We start from the raw sequence: 18,305 nt of genomic DNA on the forward strand, positions 1-18,305 counted from the left end.
CATATGCTATCATGTGTGAAGTGTGTCATGAGCATTTATTTTGCCATGAATACTTTCATCTCCCCTTTCGCCTCCCAAGGAGGCAGCTCGGTATCCAAGGGGTTCTGGAAGACCATGGGCATTATGGACAAATGGCAGAGGCAAAGCAGCTGGGCATCTCAACATTTATTTTTATCAAAAAGTTAAAAAAGAGCAAGGGAGCTTATCTGTGTTTCCCTGCCGGTTTATTTTGCCTTTGTTCTCGGCTGGCATTTGCTTCTTCACCCCATTGTTAGTTGACTACCCTTATCCTGGGGTTTAGTTCTAGAAATGACCACTGGGGATACCAAAGTGCTCTTGCCACTTGCTAGTGTACTATCTCCCCTGGTGTGGGTATCCAGGATAAGCTGCTGGCACTCTGTCGACTGGGAAGATGTTCTTGCTGACAGTCCTCTCCCCACTACTCCTCTAGCACTGACCTGCAAGTGAGATATCCAGTCCTTGGGTTTGGCTATTGGCCTTTCCCTTCTTTTCTTCCTTGTCTCTCATCCTACTCTTGCCCCTGTTTTCTTTCCTGCCCTTTTTCTGCCACTCTAAATCTTTCTAGTCTTTTCCCTTTCCTGTCACTTTCTTCTTACTCTTTCTCCTTTTTCAATTAGATCTTGCACTTTACTTTCCTATTTTGCTCTTCCTATTCTTTGCTTCTTTTCTAGTTCCTCCAATCCTTCTCTTGCTTCCTTTGTTCTTCTTCCTCCTCCTCCTTTCTGCTTTGCTTCCTTCCCATATTTTTCTTCTGCCTTTCTGTCTCTTCTCCTTAGCCTTCCTTCCCTCTCTCTCCTGCTGGGTTTTTCCTTTAAGGAAATGGTTCCCAACCTGTGGTCCGTGAGACCCTGAGAAGTGGGCAAAATCCTGAGCAAAGTCTCAGGAAAAGTTAAAAAAGATTATCACCTTCTATCACTTCCAGTGTCTCTCTAAGTGAGTGCTCCCCCATGGACTACTGAAATGTCAGCTGTAGCTGTAGGTAGTCCATTCTCCTCCCTCTGGTGGTCCAGCACTTGCTGATGTGCCAGCTGCAGGAGGGTCTGTTCTCCACCCTTTCTTGTAGTCTGTGGAGGAGCGCTCACTCAGTGAGATGCTTTCCCATGGACCAGAAGAGTCAACGGAGAATGGGCTTCCCACAGCTGGCATTTCCAGTGACTCACTAAGCACTCCCCCATGGGCTACCAAACTGAATTGTAGTTTTCTGTGTGTGGGGATGGAGGGGGTTGCATGTGGTGCACAACAATTCCAATGTCTGCCTCAGTGGTCAGTGGGCTCCTAAAGATTGGGAACCTTTGTTTTAAATTCTGGAATCTGCCCTAACCCCTTGACCCCATGGTCAAGCTGACAGATGTCAGCTAGCTCTGCATGTGGTCAAGTGCAGGTAATGGCGGATGACATCAACCATTATGCTAGGCCCCAGCTGCCCCACCCAAGCAAGGTGCTACAAATGCAAGGTGTCAGGGAGCTGCTATTTTCATTGTGTTTCCAATCTGTGTAATAAATACTCAAACCATACTTCACATATGATGGTGTATATATTTTGTATGGAAAAAATGTCGCATCTGGTGTGGGTCATTCTCAAAGATATATTACTTTAAGTTTGAGGCCGGAAACTTGACTGTAGATACAGACTATAGATGACTGCTACTAGTCAAGTGAAAAGTCATATACGTAATAACCATTTTCTGGAGGCAGTGGATATACATTTGGTGCTCTCCCATGATATTTCATTCTGGGCCCAATATACAATTCTGTCAAATCCTTCATTCCAGACCTATTGCAACTCACCAGTCTTGTGACGCCTGTCCCCACTCTGCAGCTACGTTGTTCTCCAGGACACCCCCTCCCCTTGGGATGTGCTGCTGCTGGCTAATTATGACTGTACTTGGATGACTAGTCTAGATGCTTTTGCCAAGGTTTGTTTTGCATATTCAACCCTGAGGCTACTCTCATAGCATGAAGAGGGCGAAAATAGTCCAGCTCAGCAGACTTCCCCCTGACCTTCTCAGTGACTAATAGCTCCGTCCATTGCAGATTGCATCAGCCTCTTATCCTGCTGAGCTGCTATGGGCATAAATACAGAGCCGGCACTGCTGGAGACAGAGAGGAGAGTTGGTTGGTGGTCTTCAGTAGTTTACATCAAGCAGGGAGAAGTGGCTCTGTCTTTTGTTGTGCGCACAGCCTGTTGTTGCATCCATGGTCGATGCTACATGTGCAGAACGGATTGACGGCAGCCTGCTCTGCTCTGAGCTGCAAGTTGTCTAGTGCACTGGGGTTTTGAATGTGGGGTAGCTGAGGACTAAAAATGTGACTTCTTGTCTTGAAAAGCAACAAGAATGTCTTCCCCATTGCATAGATTGACACAGACCACATGTCTATAAAGAAACTTATTGCTGTGGACCAGTTGTCCAGAATTTTTTGAAAGATAGTAGCATCTTAACAGTGGTTTTTTTTTTTGTTTTTTTTTAAACATATCATAATCTACTCTGAGTCCATGGAATAGGGCAAAACTGGAAAAAGATAAAAGCCAATAACACAAATGTAGGATTACTAGGGCCTGTCAGCCTTTAGATTTTAAAGCATTTTATTTACAAATCTGTCATCTTGATGAGAATGTATTTAAATTTCTTTTAACCACAGTCTTATTTATTAGCATAAAATTCTAAGGCTAGTGGCAGTCAAATGTTTCCTGTATGTTTGGTGTCAATGACTTGTTGGGAATTGCCCCTTTCTAGGTTCTTTCCCTCCTAGTTCTGTTCTCTTAGGCTGGACTGTTTTTGTAACCTCAAGCTAGTTTTTATTTGGGTTTGTTTAATTATTTATTGCTCTCTAGATCCTGTGTCCTGTGTCCCAATTTACTGAACTGTTTAGGTTATGTTCTAACTTAGATTAGGTTTAACCTGGGTTAAGTATAGGTTTAATTTAAACAAGTAGAAAAACCTGCTTTCCACTTTATCCTCCTCCCTTCCTTCGATTAGGTGCTACCTTAGGTGCTGCTAACTTTCAACTTTGATTTAAATGCCTGATCCTTGGGCTCTTACTCACGAGTAGGACTTTGCTCTTACTCACGAGTAGGACTCTGCTCCTCCCTTATGGTGCTAACTTTCAGTTTTGATTTAAGGTTTATTTAAAGGTAAGGTTAAGGTTAGAAGACAGGGAGTTAGAAAGACAAAGCCGTTGTACAAATCTATGGTAAGGCCACACCTGGAGTATTGTGTCCAGTTCTGGTCGCCGCATCTCAAAAAAGACATAGTGGAAATGGAAAAGGTGCAAAAGAGAGCGACTAAGATGATTACGGGGCTGGGGCACCTTCCTTATGAGGAAAGGCTATGGGGTTTGGGCCTCTTCAGCCTAGAAAAGAGACGGCTGAGGGGGTCATGATTGAGACATACAAAATTATGCAGGGGATGGACAGAGTGGATAGGGAGATGCTCTTTACACTCTCACATAATACCAGAACCAGGGGACATCCACTAAAATTGAGTGTTGGGCGGGTTAGGACAGACAAAAGAAAATATTTCTTTACTCAGTGTGTGGTCGGTCTGTGGAACTCCTTGCCACAGGATGTGGTGATGGCGTCTAGCCTAGACGCCTTTAAAAGGAGATTGGACAAGTTTCTGGAGGAAAAATCCATTATGGGGTACAAGCCATGATGTGTATGCGCAACCTCCTGATTTTAGAAATGGGTTATGTCAGAATGCCAGATGCAAGGGAGGGCACCAGGATGAGGTCTCTTGTTATCTGGTGTGCTCCCTGGGGCATTTGGTGGGCCGCTGTGAGATACAGGAAGCTGGACTAGATGGGCCTATGGCCTGATCCAGTGGGGCTGTTCTTATGTTCTTATGTATCAAAGAAGGAAGTACCAGCATCTTATTTGGAAGGGAAAGACCAAGGCACGTCCAAGATGAACCAGGTCATGAGTAAGTTTAGTCTTCCCAATTGAAGTGAGAACGTAGTCCAGGTCAGGTCAGGTGCTGAATCACTAATTAGTCAGTCACTGGATCCCTTGTAGTCAAACTCCTCAGGGCAACATAGTGTACTAAAGTGAGAATGGAGTTTGCATTAGTAGTAGTAGACAACAAGAGTTGCTTGTGGAATTCACCCAGAAATGTTGAAAAATACTGATTAGTCAAGAAGCAAACATTAGTTTGCTCCTGGCAAAGAGAGCCTGTAATGTACACTGTGTGGGGGCTTCCTTTTACAACGGTTTGCAAACTGCTTGTACCATGGGGTTCCGAATGCTTTGGCTTTGCTAACTTGGGTCAGGGGCATAGGGGTTCATGTGACCCAACTACATTCACTGGCATTCCTTCTTGCAACCAAGTCCAAAAACCAACAAGCAGTCAGTCACCTTTAATAGGTATCCTGATCTGGAGAAAGGTTGTTTCCCTCCAATGGTGTACTATAAAGTATACTGTAAGGGGTATACTGTAAGTCAGTGATTCCTAAACTGTGAGCTGTGGCTCCTTGGGAAGCCATGGAAACCAGCCAGGGGGGCCATGAAATCCTTGCAAAAAACCCACCTCCTATACAATGTATAGGATTGTAGCCCTAATGGGGAGCCATGGCCAATGGCTCAGTGGGTAGAGAGCCGCCGGTTGAAAAAGTTTGGGAACCACTGCTGTAAGGAATGAACTGTGAAATACAGTAAGTATATACTACAGTTTACTGTGTATTGTATGCTGTAAGGGAAAATGGTGTGCTCTGAGGCGAATGGTATATTGTGAGGGAAAGCAATAGCATTCTGCTCCTCTTAAAAGGCAGAATATAGAGACTTTCCATTTTTAAATGCCATGTTATATGCACATGTGTCTAGTATGGAGCTTGTCTGCAAAATTTTCACTTTTTATTTTATTCTTCACCTTTATTCATAAAAGTATTCAGTTCTTTTATGAAGCTCACATGCATCTGCAGTTTGTAACTCCCTGATAATGATCTAATCTGGGCCATAAACCAAGGCCCTTTAGCCCAGAATCCAGGGTCCCCATATGGGAAAGAACAGGAAGAGCAGAGTATAAAAGAGAAGAACCTAAACAACAAAGAAGCATGAGGGAAGAGTTTTCCTTTGGGCTTTGAGGGAAAAGCTCTGTAGAAGCTGCAAAGCCCTGACTGTTTAGCCATGTGGAGCATTTTAATTAAACTCAAAGACATCTCTTTTCCTGAAGCACAGGGAGATGGGTGGGATGCAGTGGTGGTTCGGGAACGCCATGGTACGATGTCAAACTGGCACTTGCTTGAGAGATAAATCGCTTAGATTACCAGGACCTTGAAAGGTGCATGTGTATCTGCTTTTCTTATTGCCCTCCGCTTAATTAAAATGCTTTCCGTAATGAAATAATGTTATCTCAGATGCAGGGAGGGGAAGCAGAGAAAACTCATTTCATCTCATTAAAATGAAGCGCAGCGTACCTAGATAGAACAGTACTCTGGGGGCAGGCGAGTGGCCCCACTGGTGAAATGCTTGGTGTATCTGGAGCTGATTCCAGAAGGATCTGGAGAATAGATGATGTGATGTTAGCCATTAAAGGCAGAAAGCAAAGTGAACTTCATGTTGGAAAAGTAAATACAGTAGAACCTCTTTAAGTTGACTACCCAAGGGACTGGAGGAAATTGATCAACATAGGGAGGTGGTCAACATACAGGGAAAAAAGGCATTTAAATATTATCATGTTTGGCTCCCAGGACAACAAATGCAACGCCAAGTTATTATTTAGATTGGATTTTTAAAAAGTTTTATTGCCAATATCAATGCGAATTGATCCTCTTGTGATGCTTACTATTTATATCATCTATATCAAGAGACAGAGAATAAACAGCCCACAATCAGTGCTTAAAAAAAACCCTGAAAATTAATAAGCTTAAAAAAAATGTAAGTTAAAAAAGATACTTGGTTTCACAGCAGACAGGCAGACCAATGCTATCCCTTGCCAACCCATAGCATGTAGCATGTTACATAGCCCCAACAGCTAAAAAAAACACAACAAAAAAACTTTTTTACTTAGGCTGCCTGGCCTCCACTGGGTCTCCTCAGATTCACTAAATGCCAGAAGGTGTTTGATACGGTCCCTCACTTAAAGCTGTTGAGAAACTCCACAGTCAGGGAATAAGAGGACAGGTCCTCTCATGGATTGGGAACTGGTTGAGGACCAGGAGAGTGGATTTCAATGGGCAATTGACAAAAAAGTGGAGAGAGGTGGAAAGTGGAGTGCCTCCAGGATCTGTCCTGGGACTGGTACTTTTCAACATCTTCATAAATGACCTGGAAACAGGGATAAGCAGGGAGGTGGACAAGTTTGTGGATGACACTAAACTTTTCGGAGTGGTGAGGACCAGAAGGGATTGTGAAGTACTCCAGAAGGATCTATGCACAAGCAACCTCATGTCCCTCACAACTTGGTACATGTCCAGGTACAATCGGCAGCCGGCGCAGGTCTGTCAGCTAGTTGCAGTGTTCCCACCTATAAAAACCCTTTCACACGTGCTAGCAAGCGTAGGGGAGGGATTGTCAGGTGGCTTCTTGCTTTTCTATGATGGGACAAATCAGACAAAACATAGGCCCACAGTATCGCGTTCAGTGGGCAACTTACGAAGGGTAAATTAATACTCTGTGCACTGGCCTGTGCAATGGTCGAAGTGGTCAAGATACAGCTTCATCTCTTGGCACACTGTTTTCATCTCTCGGCACACTGGCAAGGCACTAAAATGGTCAAGGCACACCATCAGCTTTTTGTGCTGTCAATGGGGGCTCACATCCCCCAGTGGTCCTATTGATAAATGATCCTCTCCCAAATTCCAGCGGCACACCTGGGGACCATTCGCGGCACACCAGTGTGCCATGGCACAGTGGTTGAAAATGGCTGGTATACAGGTTAGGAAGGATATGGAACAAGGTGGCATAGTGATTTTCGCAGATGAACCCTGCTGCTCTTTTAATGGGGCAAGGACATTTCTCAGTGACAGAGCATATACTTTGCATTCAGAAAGTCCCGAATTTAATCCCTGGTATCTTCAGGTAGTACTGGAAAAACCTTTCTCTGAACCCCTGGAGAGTTATTGACAGTCAGTGAATACAATACTGAGCTAGATGGATCAGTGGCCTGACACAAAAGAAGGCAGTGTCCTATGATAGATAGTTTTGCAGCAGGGTTTAGTTCAGACTATAGGTGCCCAATTACCACGTATAACTGGCCACTACCTTGGTTGTTAGTTTAGTTTACTTAGTCAAAGGTCAAAATAATCAGCACAAAATGCAATTACTATTTGCAAATCCGTCTGATGTCCCCAAATGAAATTCTATCCACATCACTATTTTGATTCAGATGTAGAGAATCCCAATCCAAACCAGAAAAATCTTGAATAATATTTCAGATCGAATAATGCTACTTGCCCAAATCCACAGGTAAGAAGGTGGGACCTGTACTCAGATCCATCATTAGATTTGAATCCTGGTACCTGTGGCAAAAAGAACTCATGTGATGCCACTCATATGTTACAACATATACATTGTTCCAGGGAGTTTCAACAATGAGATGAAACTTCATTTTGGAAAAAAGTAAACCCTATCTTTTATTTTTAATAAGTACAGGCATGCTCCCATATCCACAGGACTCCCATTCTGGACCCCCCCCCCCCCAGTTAAGTAAAACCATAGATACAGGCAGTGCTTTTTTTGTGAAAAAAAAGGTGCAGGAACTCACAACTTGTTAATGTTTTTATTTATTTATTTATTTATTTATTTATTTATTTATTTATTTATAAGCCATTTTTATTGGAGAAATAAAATATTTTTATGTGCTTCCCCCCTAAAGATGAACTTACTTCTGAGTAGACATGCATAGGATTGGGCTATCAATCTCCACATCCCCTTCCCCCTAGCTACTTTTTCTACACATGAGGAAAAATACTGTACAGGTGCACTTGTAGCGTGTAGTATGTAGTGTGGCACTACTTCGAGGAGAGGAAGCAGTGAATGGATTCCAAAAAATGGCTTACATGAGTTCCATGTAGTAAAATTACTCTAAGCAACTGTTGGAGTAAGAACAAAAAAGTACTTCTTACACAAGAGGGGTTCTTAGGTGCACATAGAAACAGCTATGTTTGCAAACAAGCGATTAAATATGGTTTAATTCAGGTATCAGAATACTCTGTGTCTTTGGGAAGGCGCTTGGCATGCAATTGTATGTTCTCTGCTGCCCTGAGCAGCTGCTGTGCATTACTGGAGAGGAGCTGCAAACGCTGGCTGGCGGAGGGCATGCTTGTGGGGGAAGGACGAGGAGGATCTCTGGCAAGGCTGGACAGCACGTTGTACACACGTAGAATCCCTTTTCACCTGCCCTTAGCATGTGAAAACGGGTGCAGATATATATCTCTGCCAGGATTAAGAGCCCAATCCTAGGTATGTCTACTCTGAAGTAAGTCTCGTTCTAGTCAATGGAGCTTACTCCCAGGAAAGTGCCTAGGATTGCAGCCTAAGAACCCAATCCTATGCATGTCTACTCAGAAGTCCACTTTAGTGAATGGGGCTTACTGTGGATAGGATGGCAGCCTTAGAGTCCAATCCTGTGCCTGTCTGTTCTGCCTCTGTTTTGGTCCCCGCCCTCCTGGAATGCCTCCGAAGGGGAGGGGCCCCTGCAAAAAGGTGCCGGAACTCCGTCCCCCCGCGTTCCATTACAAAAAAAGCCCTGGATACAGGTGAATGCCCCCTCTGCTCCCCTTGCCTCCAGAGAAGTCATGAGGCCAACAGAGGCTGTGGATGTCCATCCGCGGCCTCTGCTGGACTCAGATTGAGCCTTAAAGGCATAAACACATGACTTGAGGTTTTTTCAAAATACTGAAAGTGCCATGTTTTTGCCTCTAAGGCTCACTGTGAACTCAGCAGAGGCTGTGGATGGATGTCTGCGGCCTCTGCTGGGCTCAGAGGACCCTCTAGAGGTGAGGAGTGCAGAGTTTCTCTCATCTCTGGAGGGGGCGGCTGCAGGGGCGCACATGGGAGGCCCCCAGACCTGATCCATGGTTAAGTGAATCCACAGATAAGGGATCTGAGGATACGAAGGGCCTCCTGTACATCTTTGAGCCATTTAATGCAATCACTGTACTGACCGAAACAAAACAGAAGTTCTCCTACAGTTTTGCAGCCTGCTTATAGTGGGGGGGGGGGGGGGTGGCGGCGGCAGAGAAAGAAAAAGCTTGTAGTGCAGGAGACTGAGGTTCGTAAGTGGGAGGTATCCTTCTCCAGTGTCTTGCTAGAAAGGCCAGTACTATACATGCAGAGCCTGCTTGGAAGAGTTAAGAATAAGGCCTTACAAGAGAATACAGGAGGTGTTAATTGTCTGTGAGCATGAGGACTCTGTACATGTTGTTTTATGTTGATTTTAATTATTGATGTGTCTTATGTCTATTTTATTATTTGTGAAAGTTAAAAGCCACCTTGGGGCTTTTACCAAGAGGTGTGGCAGAATATATGTAAGTAACACATGAAACAAAGGGGCCAGGATAGAGGACTTTGCAGGATTGTCCTGCTGGATATTGCATTCTCCTTCCTTACAGCTGCTCACGGAAGGACTGGTGTGAAAGAGCTGATGAGCCCCAGCGCTTTGCCTCAGATCTGCGCCAGTGTGTTCAACTGACTGTGCAACCCAAGAACATATCAGTCACCATGTCAGAAGTCCCGGTAGGTGACTTACCCTCAAATCCTATATAGGCTTAACTATTGTTGTCCTCCTTTAATACTAGTTTTCCTGCAAGGTCAGATACAATGGAGGACACAGTACCTATACCTTTGTATAGAAGAGGGAATTTTGGCAGGTGCAGCTCAACAGGGAAGGGTTTGAAAAGCTGCACCTGCCACAATTCCTTAACTATACAGTGGTTAAAAGTATAGGCACGGTGTCCTCCATTGTGTCTGGTCACCCTGTACAGAGTATAAGTCTAAATTTGGTGGAAGGGTTTGTGTGTGGTCTTGCTATTAGATTATCTGTCTTAGTGAATCACTGAAGAGATGTTTGCTGGCTCACTGTCTGACTTTCTCCTTTCTATACTGTCAGCTGGTTCTTCAGGCTTGGAATGTCCCTGATCTTTCTGCTGGTGTGAACTGCTCATTTGAAGATTTTACAGAGTCTGAGAGTCGCATTGAAGATGATAGGATTTACTGTAGCTCTCCTTCTGCAAAAGATGTCATCCCTATTACCAGGGGCCGAGGTGAGTTTGGCATGGGGCCTCTGCTCAACTTGCACTGTGCAGTTGAGAATACTGTCAGTGGGTTTTTTGAGTACTTCAGGGAATGTGGATTTTCCAGCAAACGCTCAAGTAAGATAATAGCTGAGCCAGTCGCTTTCAGTTTATTTATTGCCATGATGTAAGCTATTATGGATTATCCAGTTTATTTTTAAACCTATTTGGTGCTTCCCAGATGCTGTGGGAAAGCTCTTTCTGCTTATGCCTGATTTTGTGCCTATTCATATCCTAGCATGCTGTGGGAGAAATGTTTGGGTGTGCCTTAAGATGCTTTTTTTTTTTTAGTGTTGATACTTATAGAGCTGAATTAGACTGTGGCTGCCCTTATGTGAATGATGAAACACTCATACAGGATGAGATGACTACTCTTTTTGCAATGTGGTTGAATCCATTATAAAGTCCTTCTCTCTGGCTTGTAATGAACTTGTGGTAACAGTATTTTATTCTTTCTATCACCCCATGGAGCAAGGCTGATCTAGTCCTCTGTATCCTTGTGATTTTTTTGCATTGAGTTCAGGTACCTATCATACTCCTGATGCAGAAAAAGTCACAAATCCAAGCAAACCCAATTTATAGTTTTTGTCAGAAGGTGCAAACAAGAAGGCAGATGATCAGGATGAGTGCATTTACAGGCTGGGTGGAAAAGTCAGTTTCTCCAGTGGAGGAAGGGTGCATTCCTTAGCATGGGAGATTGGCCTTGCCTTGCTGGTGAGAGATCACAAGTCACTCTGCTCCCTTGTTTGGAGGGGGCTGTTTCACTCTTCTTTTTTGCTGTTTTTTTTATTTTCCTCCTCCTCCCCCCTTGAGTAGGGGCCAGTCCTTTAAGGGATTGGAGGGAAAACGTAGTGAAGCTCCCTCAGGGACATTTAGCAGTGGGGAGCTTACATTTTGTCATGAGGCGCTTTTGTACCAGTAGTTTCTTGGCTTCCCCACATTATTTCCCCCCGAATCAAGCGGTGAGGGCAGCAACAGTCCAGAGAAATCACCTGTCATTGCCTCATGCTTTGACTATATGGTAAGCAAGATCTGCTAGCTGTTCAGGATGTAGTGGGGGTGGAGTGCCCTCTTTGTTTATATCAATAACAGGTGCTTTTGTCAGCTAAGTGGGATTCATTGGAATTGCTGCTCAGCTCAGTCAGATCCACTGGAGACCCTTCTCTCTTGCTTGCTGCCAAACCATGTGCTTTCTATTCCCAGATGCTCACACTACTATATCTTCTCTCTCTCTCTCTCTCTCTGATTTATGTGCCTGCTTTGTCTCTTCCAGGTGATAAGCGAGTGGTGAAGCTCTACCTCAAATCCAAAGAAACGGGGAAGAAGTTTGCAGCTGTGGATTTTGTCTTTTACAACTGTAGCGTTCACCAATCGTAAGTGACATAGAGCGCTCCCCCCACACACAGCTTCTGAGCCTATTCTAAGACAATGTTAAATATCATGCAAAGAAGACAGAATCAAACTTAGGGAAAAGTTGTATATGTACATTATGAGATGTTAAACACAGAAGCTGTTCTTTGAGATTTGACAAATGATTTTCAGGAGAACCGAGCCATCGTGCCTTGCTGTTAAAATTTGCTTTGTGCAAGAAGCTGCAGCAGTTTAAGCATCCGAAATCACAGTGTCACGGGGATAATCCTTGTTCTTTTTTTTTTTTTTTTTTTTTTGAAAAGCAGCTGGACTGTATTCCTCACTGGGTTAATCAAGGACACCTGAGTCAATTTTAGCATACTTTCATCATACTGTATAGATGATGTCCTGTGCATTTGTCTGTGTGGGGAGAATATGTATGTATTTTTCTATTGGTGATGTAGGTACAATTGGGCCTTCAGAACCCTTATCTATGAGTACTTACAGATGAGGAGGACCTAGGTGTGAATTTATGATTGGCAAATGCTAGAAAGCAGCCCTGACTCATAAGTACAACAGCACAGTTTGATCTGGGCTCCTGTAATATTGGTCTGTGCTTGTTTCTGTCTTTAATATAGCTCAGCAGGTTCTAATTTAGAAGCTCCACAAGTTGCATTTCAAAACAGTAACATTTTTTGAATACTGAAAACCATAAAGATAAAAACAACCACCTCCCCGTTTGCACACTTTTTAGCAATCTGTAGCAAAGATCTCCACAGTATTGTGGTAGCTGTCATGAAAACACTTAATAAGCAAGTCAAAGCTGACTCTGACATCCAGAAGGAAGAAGTTGATTGCTGGGCATGCTAAAAGGCAGGATGGTGAAATGGGACATTCTGTGTATTGAATCGTGCTTGCTTAAGAGTTGTACCAAAGGATATAATCTAGATCTTATTTTTGGTCTTTGGCATGTTTTAAATGTGTACCTACATGCTAGCATTTCCATATCTTGTCTACAGTGGGGCTATGGTTTGATGGCTAACAAGGAGGATGTCGGGGCCCCTCCCAGATGCCCTGACCCCCAACTTACCCTGGAGCAGGCACCCCATGCCCAGGGTGGGGAGGCTTCCCTGCCCTTGAGGGGGGCAAAGAAGGTTGGCTCACCCCAACCAGACAGAGGGGGCTGGCAGGGCAAACAAGGAACACTGAAGGAAACAAGCCAGGAACAGGAAGGGCCTTTTCTGCCCCACCTGGAGGAAGGGGAGGGGCCAAAAGGGGGCAGGCTTGCTCCATAAAACAGGGAAGACAGGAATGAGAGGCAGGCAATGTGAAGCAGGGAGCTGTGAGGTGAACAGCTCCTGCTCCCAAGCCAGGTGCAGTGGCAGCTATGCTAAGGAGGAGGACAAGGGTGCTGGAACCCCTCCCCCTCCAGCCAATCTGAGGCCTCCCTGGGGGTGGAACAAGCCTGCTCCAGGCCCCTCCAGGGGTGGGCCCCTCCAGAGGATTTTCTAGGCCAGGGCATTGGTTCAAAGTTTTCCTCTTATCACCATCAAAAGCTGCTAAAATTCATTCATCTGCCTTTTGTTGCCCATGATGATTTCCAAAACCACAGCTTTGTCCTACAGTCTCTGTAGGACAAAGCTAGGAGAGTGAATGAATGAACTGGTACCACACTATGACAAAATATTCAAACTTGATCCATTATGGAATCAGACTTCCACACTAGGCTGTATGTGGAATTCATGTGTGTAATACATGGACATGTGTATCTTAGTTACTGCTAGTTAGTATCTGAACTTGTACATGCACATGTGTGTGTGTGTGTGTGTGTGCATGTATGTATGTACATACAGTATCTAAACATTTCTTAACAATGCATTAGGTTATATTCTGTGGGGAATGTAGCATTATATATTTTCAGCATGTGACTTTGTGGTCTTGCCAGAATCTCTTTTCTGTTAGCTACATTCAGGCAGAGGGAATTAATAGGTAACCAGTAATTCTGGTAATATAATTGCTATGGTATGGGCTGAAAAATTTCCTGGGGAGGCAAAAATTATAATCAAATAATTAGAATGGTAGCCCGAAGCTGTACTTCATAACACTTCTTCAAAGGCAGCTCTTTATACAAGATGAGCTTTTTAAACTTTAAAAAGGAAGAAGCAGCCGAGATGCGAGAATCTTAAAAGATGCCATGGTGCTTGCAGTGAAATCTGGTACTTCAGTAGTTTGGCCTGCAGATACAGGGGGGGCCCTGTGGGGACCTGTCTGTACTTGTCTGCTGGGAAGATGCCCATATCCAGGAGGATGCTCTAGGGTATGAAAGTTGGACAGCAGAGCAGATCTGAGTAGCAGAGTCTGTAATAAGCACAAAGGAGAGTTCTGTCAAGGCCTTTCCTGACAGGGAGGTGATGCCGAGGCTGCTGCTGGGAAATCAGTACCACCTGCTGTTCCTTCAGAGAGCAGATCTTGGCTCCTGGGAGACGTGAGGTGAGGGGAGGAAGAGAGAGAGAGATCTGAGGCCAGTCTTTCTCTCTCACCTTGATTCTATTCTAAGGAGAGCTTTTTCTCCAGCTGTCTTTCCTGTTTGTGTGATTTTGACAGTGTCAGATAAGGTTTGGCACAGGCAGTGTGCATCTTCGCTGTAAGAATTCTGTTTGCAAAGTCGATTGAAGATTTTCCACATAAATAAATAGGTCAGTAACCTCTTTCCTGCCCCCATAACAAGCAAATGTGATTAAAAAAAATAAATATAAATTGGACTTCTTTCTTTCTTTCTTTCTTTCTTTCTTTCTTTCTTTCTTTCTTTCTTTCTTTCTTTCTTTCTTTCTTTCTTTCTTTCTTTCTTTCTTTCTTTCTTTCTTTCTTTCTTTCTTTCTTTCTTTCTTTCTTTTAAAAACCAAATTATGGTTTCATTAATATTTATGGGATTAAGCTAATAGAACACAACATCATTTATAGCTACTGATGACAGTGAATGTTTTGATGATTTTTTTGTAATTGTTGTTTTGTTTTCTCATTCCTCTGCTGTCACCTGATTTGAAGGGTCTTCAGAAAGAAAGAAGGCCAATCAAGTGACATCCATGGAAAAAATGAGACATTTTTCACCGTGTAGTAAAATTCTGAAGTTAGTTGTTGAGCCAGCTGGAAATGTACTTGGCAAAGAATTTAGCATGCATATTGCTAATAGGAAGTGTTTACCCAAATTGCATTGTGTGACTCTCCAAGAACTTTTGACTAACACCAGTATATACCAGTTAACTGTATTTTCTAAAAACTCCAGCAAGATGCTCTGATTCTTTGGCCTCCCCTTGTTCTCCTTCTGAGCCATGTCAGTCCCCAGTAGGCTTGCAAACTGCAATGTATATTAGCCAGTTTTCCATGCTGAGGAATGCAAGTAATCTTGTGGAAGAAAATCAAATTCTTTGTGTTTTCTACCTGGAATTTTTCAGAACTGATTTTAATCTCAAAAAAAAAAAAAAAAAAATAGCAGAACAGAGGCTGTACCATTCATTGCTTTAGTATCATATATGTAGCTAAGAGCCATTCTGGATTGAACAAAGGCCATCTCATCCAGTTTCAAACAGTGGGTATCTGGATGCCTACAATTGTGTAAACAGGGCATAAAGGCAGCAGGCTTGTCCTGTTGCCTGTCCTCAGCAGCTGGTACTCAGAGGTGTGATACTTTCTGAACACAGAGAGATTCCATTCCATTGTCATGACAGTTAACCATTTATAAGCCAATCATCTATGAACTAAATCGGTGGTTCTCAAACTTTTTAGCATTGGGACCCACGTTAAAAAAAGTTTCACTTTACCCACTGCTCAAGCTTCTGTGACTATATTGATGATTGGGCAGTAGTGCCCCCCCCCGGTAGCAGGTTGTTTAGTCCTTGATGCACATCGCCTGATCTACCCTATTGTTTTCAAGCCACCACAGACACACAGTTTGAGAACCACTGAATTAAATTGTGATGATGTATATCTGTTATGTATATGCTGTGTGTAGGTGTTTTAGGTACAGAAAAGGTGCATCTGACAGAAGATGCACATTAGTCTTTGTGATTGGCAAATCCTACACGTTGCTGGGTTATGTTATGACACAGGCATTTTCCAGTTTACAGATTGTGTTTGCACTTAGGAGATACCTTCTTGCTGAGCTGGCCACAAAGCTCTGATTCATGGTGTTTAATGTCTGGAAAGAATCTATTTGTGCTTTTCATAGAACATCTGGGGGTCCCTGTGATCTGTAACAGTTAGTGCTAATTTATCTGTTTCTTTCCATATTTCACTTCTGTAATTATTATTGAATATTTACCTGGCAAGAAGCTTAGAAGCAATTTCAGTTGTGTAGCCTACTTGTCAGAATCCCTGCCAAAGAAGAATAGCGATATGCAAGATAATGCAATACATTTAAGCACTATTTATAAGTAGGCTAATGGATATCTTTGGAATTAATAGACCTTTGAATCTAGGTTTCATAGTTTTGCAGAGGGAAATCTATAAATCAGGCTGTGATAAATCCAGTATCAAGAGTACGGTAATCTGCCTCTCAATGAGGCTAAGGTACTTCCTGTGGTGTTTGCTGATCATCATGTATTATGTTTAATTTTTACATCTGGTCAGCTTTCCCTGGGTTGGGAGCCAGGAGCATGTGCGTTAAATCATTTCTCTGCACAAAACCAAGTGGTTTATAAGGGATTTTCAAATGGTAGAGAGAGCCAGAAAAATCATGGACTATCTCAGTGAGTTGTGTATATTGGAGGTACTTCAGCAAAGTTGGCACAATTAGTTAACACCAGATGAAGAGCTGACCTAGTGTGTTTTCTTTACATAAGAACATAAGAACAGCCCCACTGGATCAGGCCAAAGGCCCATCTAGTCCAGCTTCCTGTATCTCACAGCGGCCCACCAAATGCCCCAGGGAGCACACCAGATAACAAGAGACCTGCATCCTGGTGCCCTACCTTGCATTGGCATTCTGACATAGCCCATTTCTAAAATCAGGAGGTTAAACATATACATCATGGCTTGTAACCCATAATGGCTTTTTCCTCCAGAAACTTGTCCAATCCCCTTTTAAAGGCATCCAGGCCAGATGCCGTCCCCACATCCTGCGGCAAGGAGTTCCACAGACCAACCACACGCTGTGTAAAGAAATATTTTCTTTTGTCTGTTCTAACCCTTCCATCACTCAATTTTAGTGGATGTCCCCTGGTTCTGGTGTTATGTGAGAGTGTAAAGAGTATCTCTCTATCCACTTTATCCTTCCCATGCATAATTTTGTATGTCTCAATCATGTCTCCCCTCAGGCGTCTCTTTTCTAGGCTGAAGAGGCCCAAATGCCGTAGCCTTTCCTCCAAACCAAACCAAAGCAAACCAAACCAAACCAAAGGCTCCAAACTTTCTTTGAAAACCCAGAGTACTTGCAGGGAAAATACATTTGAAAATTGAACTCGTAGTACAATGTACCAAGTGGTTTTGCTTTCTTTTGCTCTAACAACATGAAGGGTGTAGGTTCATTGTGCACTTCCTATAGAGGTGCTGGAAATGGAAGGAGATCCTACAGATTCTGGAAGCTTCCCAAGGTCTGATTCTGACCGCTCTCCGTGGCTGTTTTATAATAGTCAGCTGCTGAGAACATTAATCTGTCTCCTGGTTTGGCACAGTGGAACAGTCCATCAGGAGGATAGTCTTCTTTTGTCAGTTTTAGAGATTGTGATGAGTTGTAGAGGAGAAGCCAGTTGATTAGATCTCATAGGTCCAAAGGGCTCGAGCTGTTAAGATTTCATAAGTCAAAATCACCACCTGAATAGTGCCTGGAAGATTTTAAGAAGTCAGTATGGGCACAAACACTTGTATGCTTGATTCTTGCAGCCGTTCCCATGTTGTACATCAGCTGGAGCCTAAAGGGAAATATTTTATAAAGTTCAATCCAATATTGAAGTTACAACAGTGTGCTAAAATAGGGGAACAATTCAGCCAAAGTTAAGCAATTTTGACTTCTATTTTTTCATCTAAAGAGCTGAACGAGTGCTTACCTCTTTCCTATTGAAATCAATAGGAACTGAAGGTGTGTAACTTTGACTGGGTTTGTGTCTATGTTTTCTCCTTTCCTGGGCAGCTGTGGGAAGAGATTATTCATTAAAAAGGTTTGCAGGCTTGGATTAGCAGAATGGCTTTCTCATCCTTTCACTGTGCCTCCTGCTCAATGAAACACTGACATTTCACCAGTGAGCTTGTAAAAAGAGGCCAAGAACCTAGAAAACCAACCAACCTCCCCCCTGCAGAAAGGAAGTGAAAACAAGGCAGGATTTTTTATGTCTGGTTTCTGAAATGAAATTCTGAAATGATACCTGATTTGTAAAACTGAGGCACAACATGAAAATCTTTCTTTTTCACTCTATCAAAAGTGAAGAGTGGTAACTGATTAATAAATGGCTTGTTGGATCAGAGCAGCAGGATCCATCTAATCCAGCATTCTGTTTCCAGCAGTGGCCAGACAGAGGTTCTTGGGTGCTCACGAGTAGGCTGTTATGGTTTTTGACTATTGCAACTCCACCTCCCCTTCCCTGGAGCCTTGGCTGCTGAGCTGCCTGGAAACTTGTAGAACAAAGCTAGGAGAGACCAACTCCTCCCTCCTCGTTCAGTCAACTCTCTGTAATAGACACCAGATCAGTGCCTTTGTCCAAGTTCTAATCATGATT

The 18,305-nt window shown here is 43.3% G+C and overlaps 1 protein-coding gene across 8 annotated transcripts in view; it reads left to right on the forward strand.

Moving 5' to 3' along the window:
• PLXNA1 (plexin A1) overlaps positions 1-18,305 on the forward strand; it is a 400,969-nt gene that overhangs the window by 242,123 nt on the left and 140,541 nt on the right. For all 8 annotated transcript variants that reach the window (XM_066617858.1, XM_066617857.1, XM_066617855.1 and 5 more), the window contains exons 6-8: positions 9,568-9,691; positions 10,065-10,218; positions 11,522-11,621. In XM_066617858.1, coding sequence (XP_066473955.1) covers positions 9,568-9,691; positions 10,065-10,218; positions 11,522-11,621 — 378 coding nt within the window. The remainder of the gene's footprint in view (positions 1-9,567; positions 9,692-10,064; positions 10,219-11,521; positions 11,622-18,305) is intronic.

Source organism: Tiliqua scincoides, chromosome 2 (genome assembly GCF_035046505.1).
Source record: "Tiliqua scincoides isolate rTilSci1 chromosome 2, rTilSci1.hap2, whole genome shotgun sequence".
NCBI lineage: Eukaryota > Metazoa > Chordata > Lepidosauria > Squamata > Scincidae > Tiliqua > Tiliqua scincoides.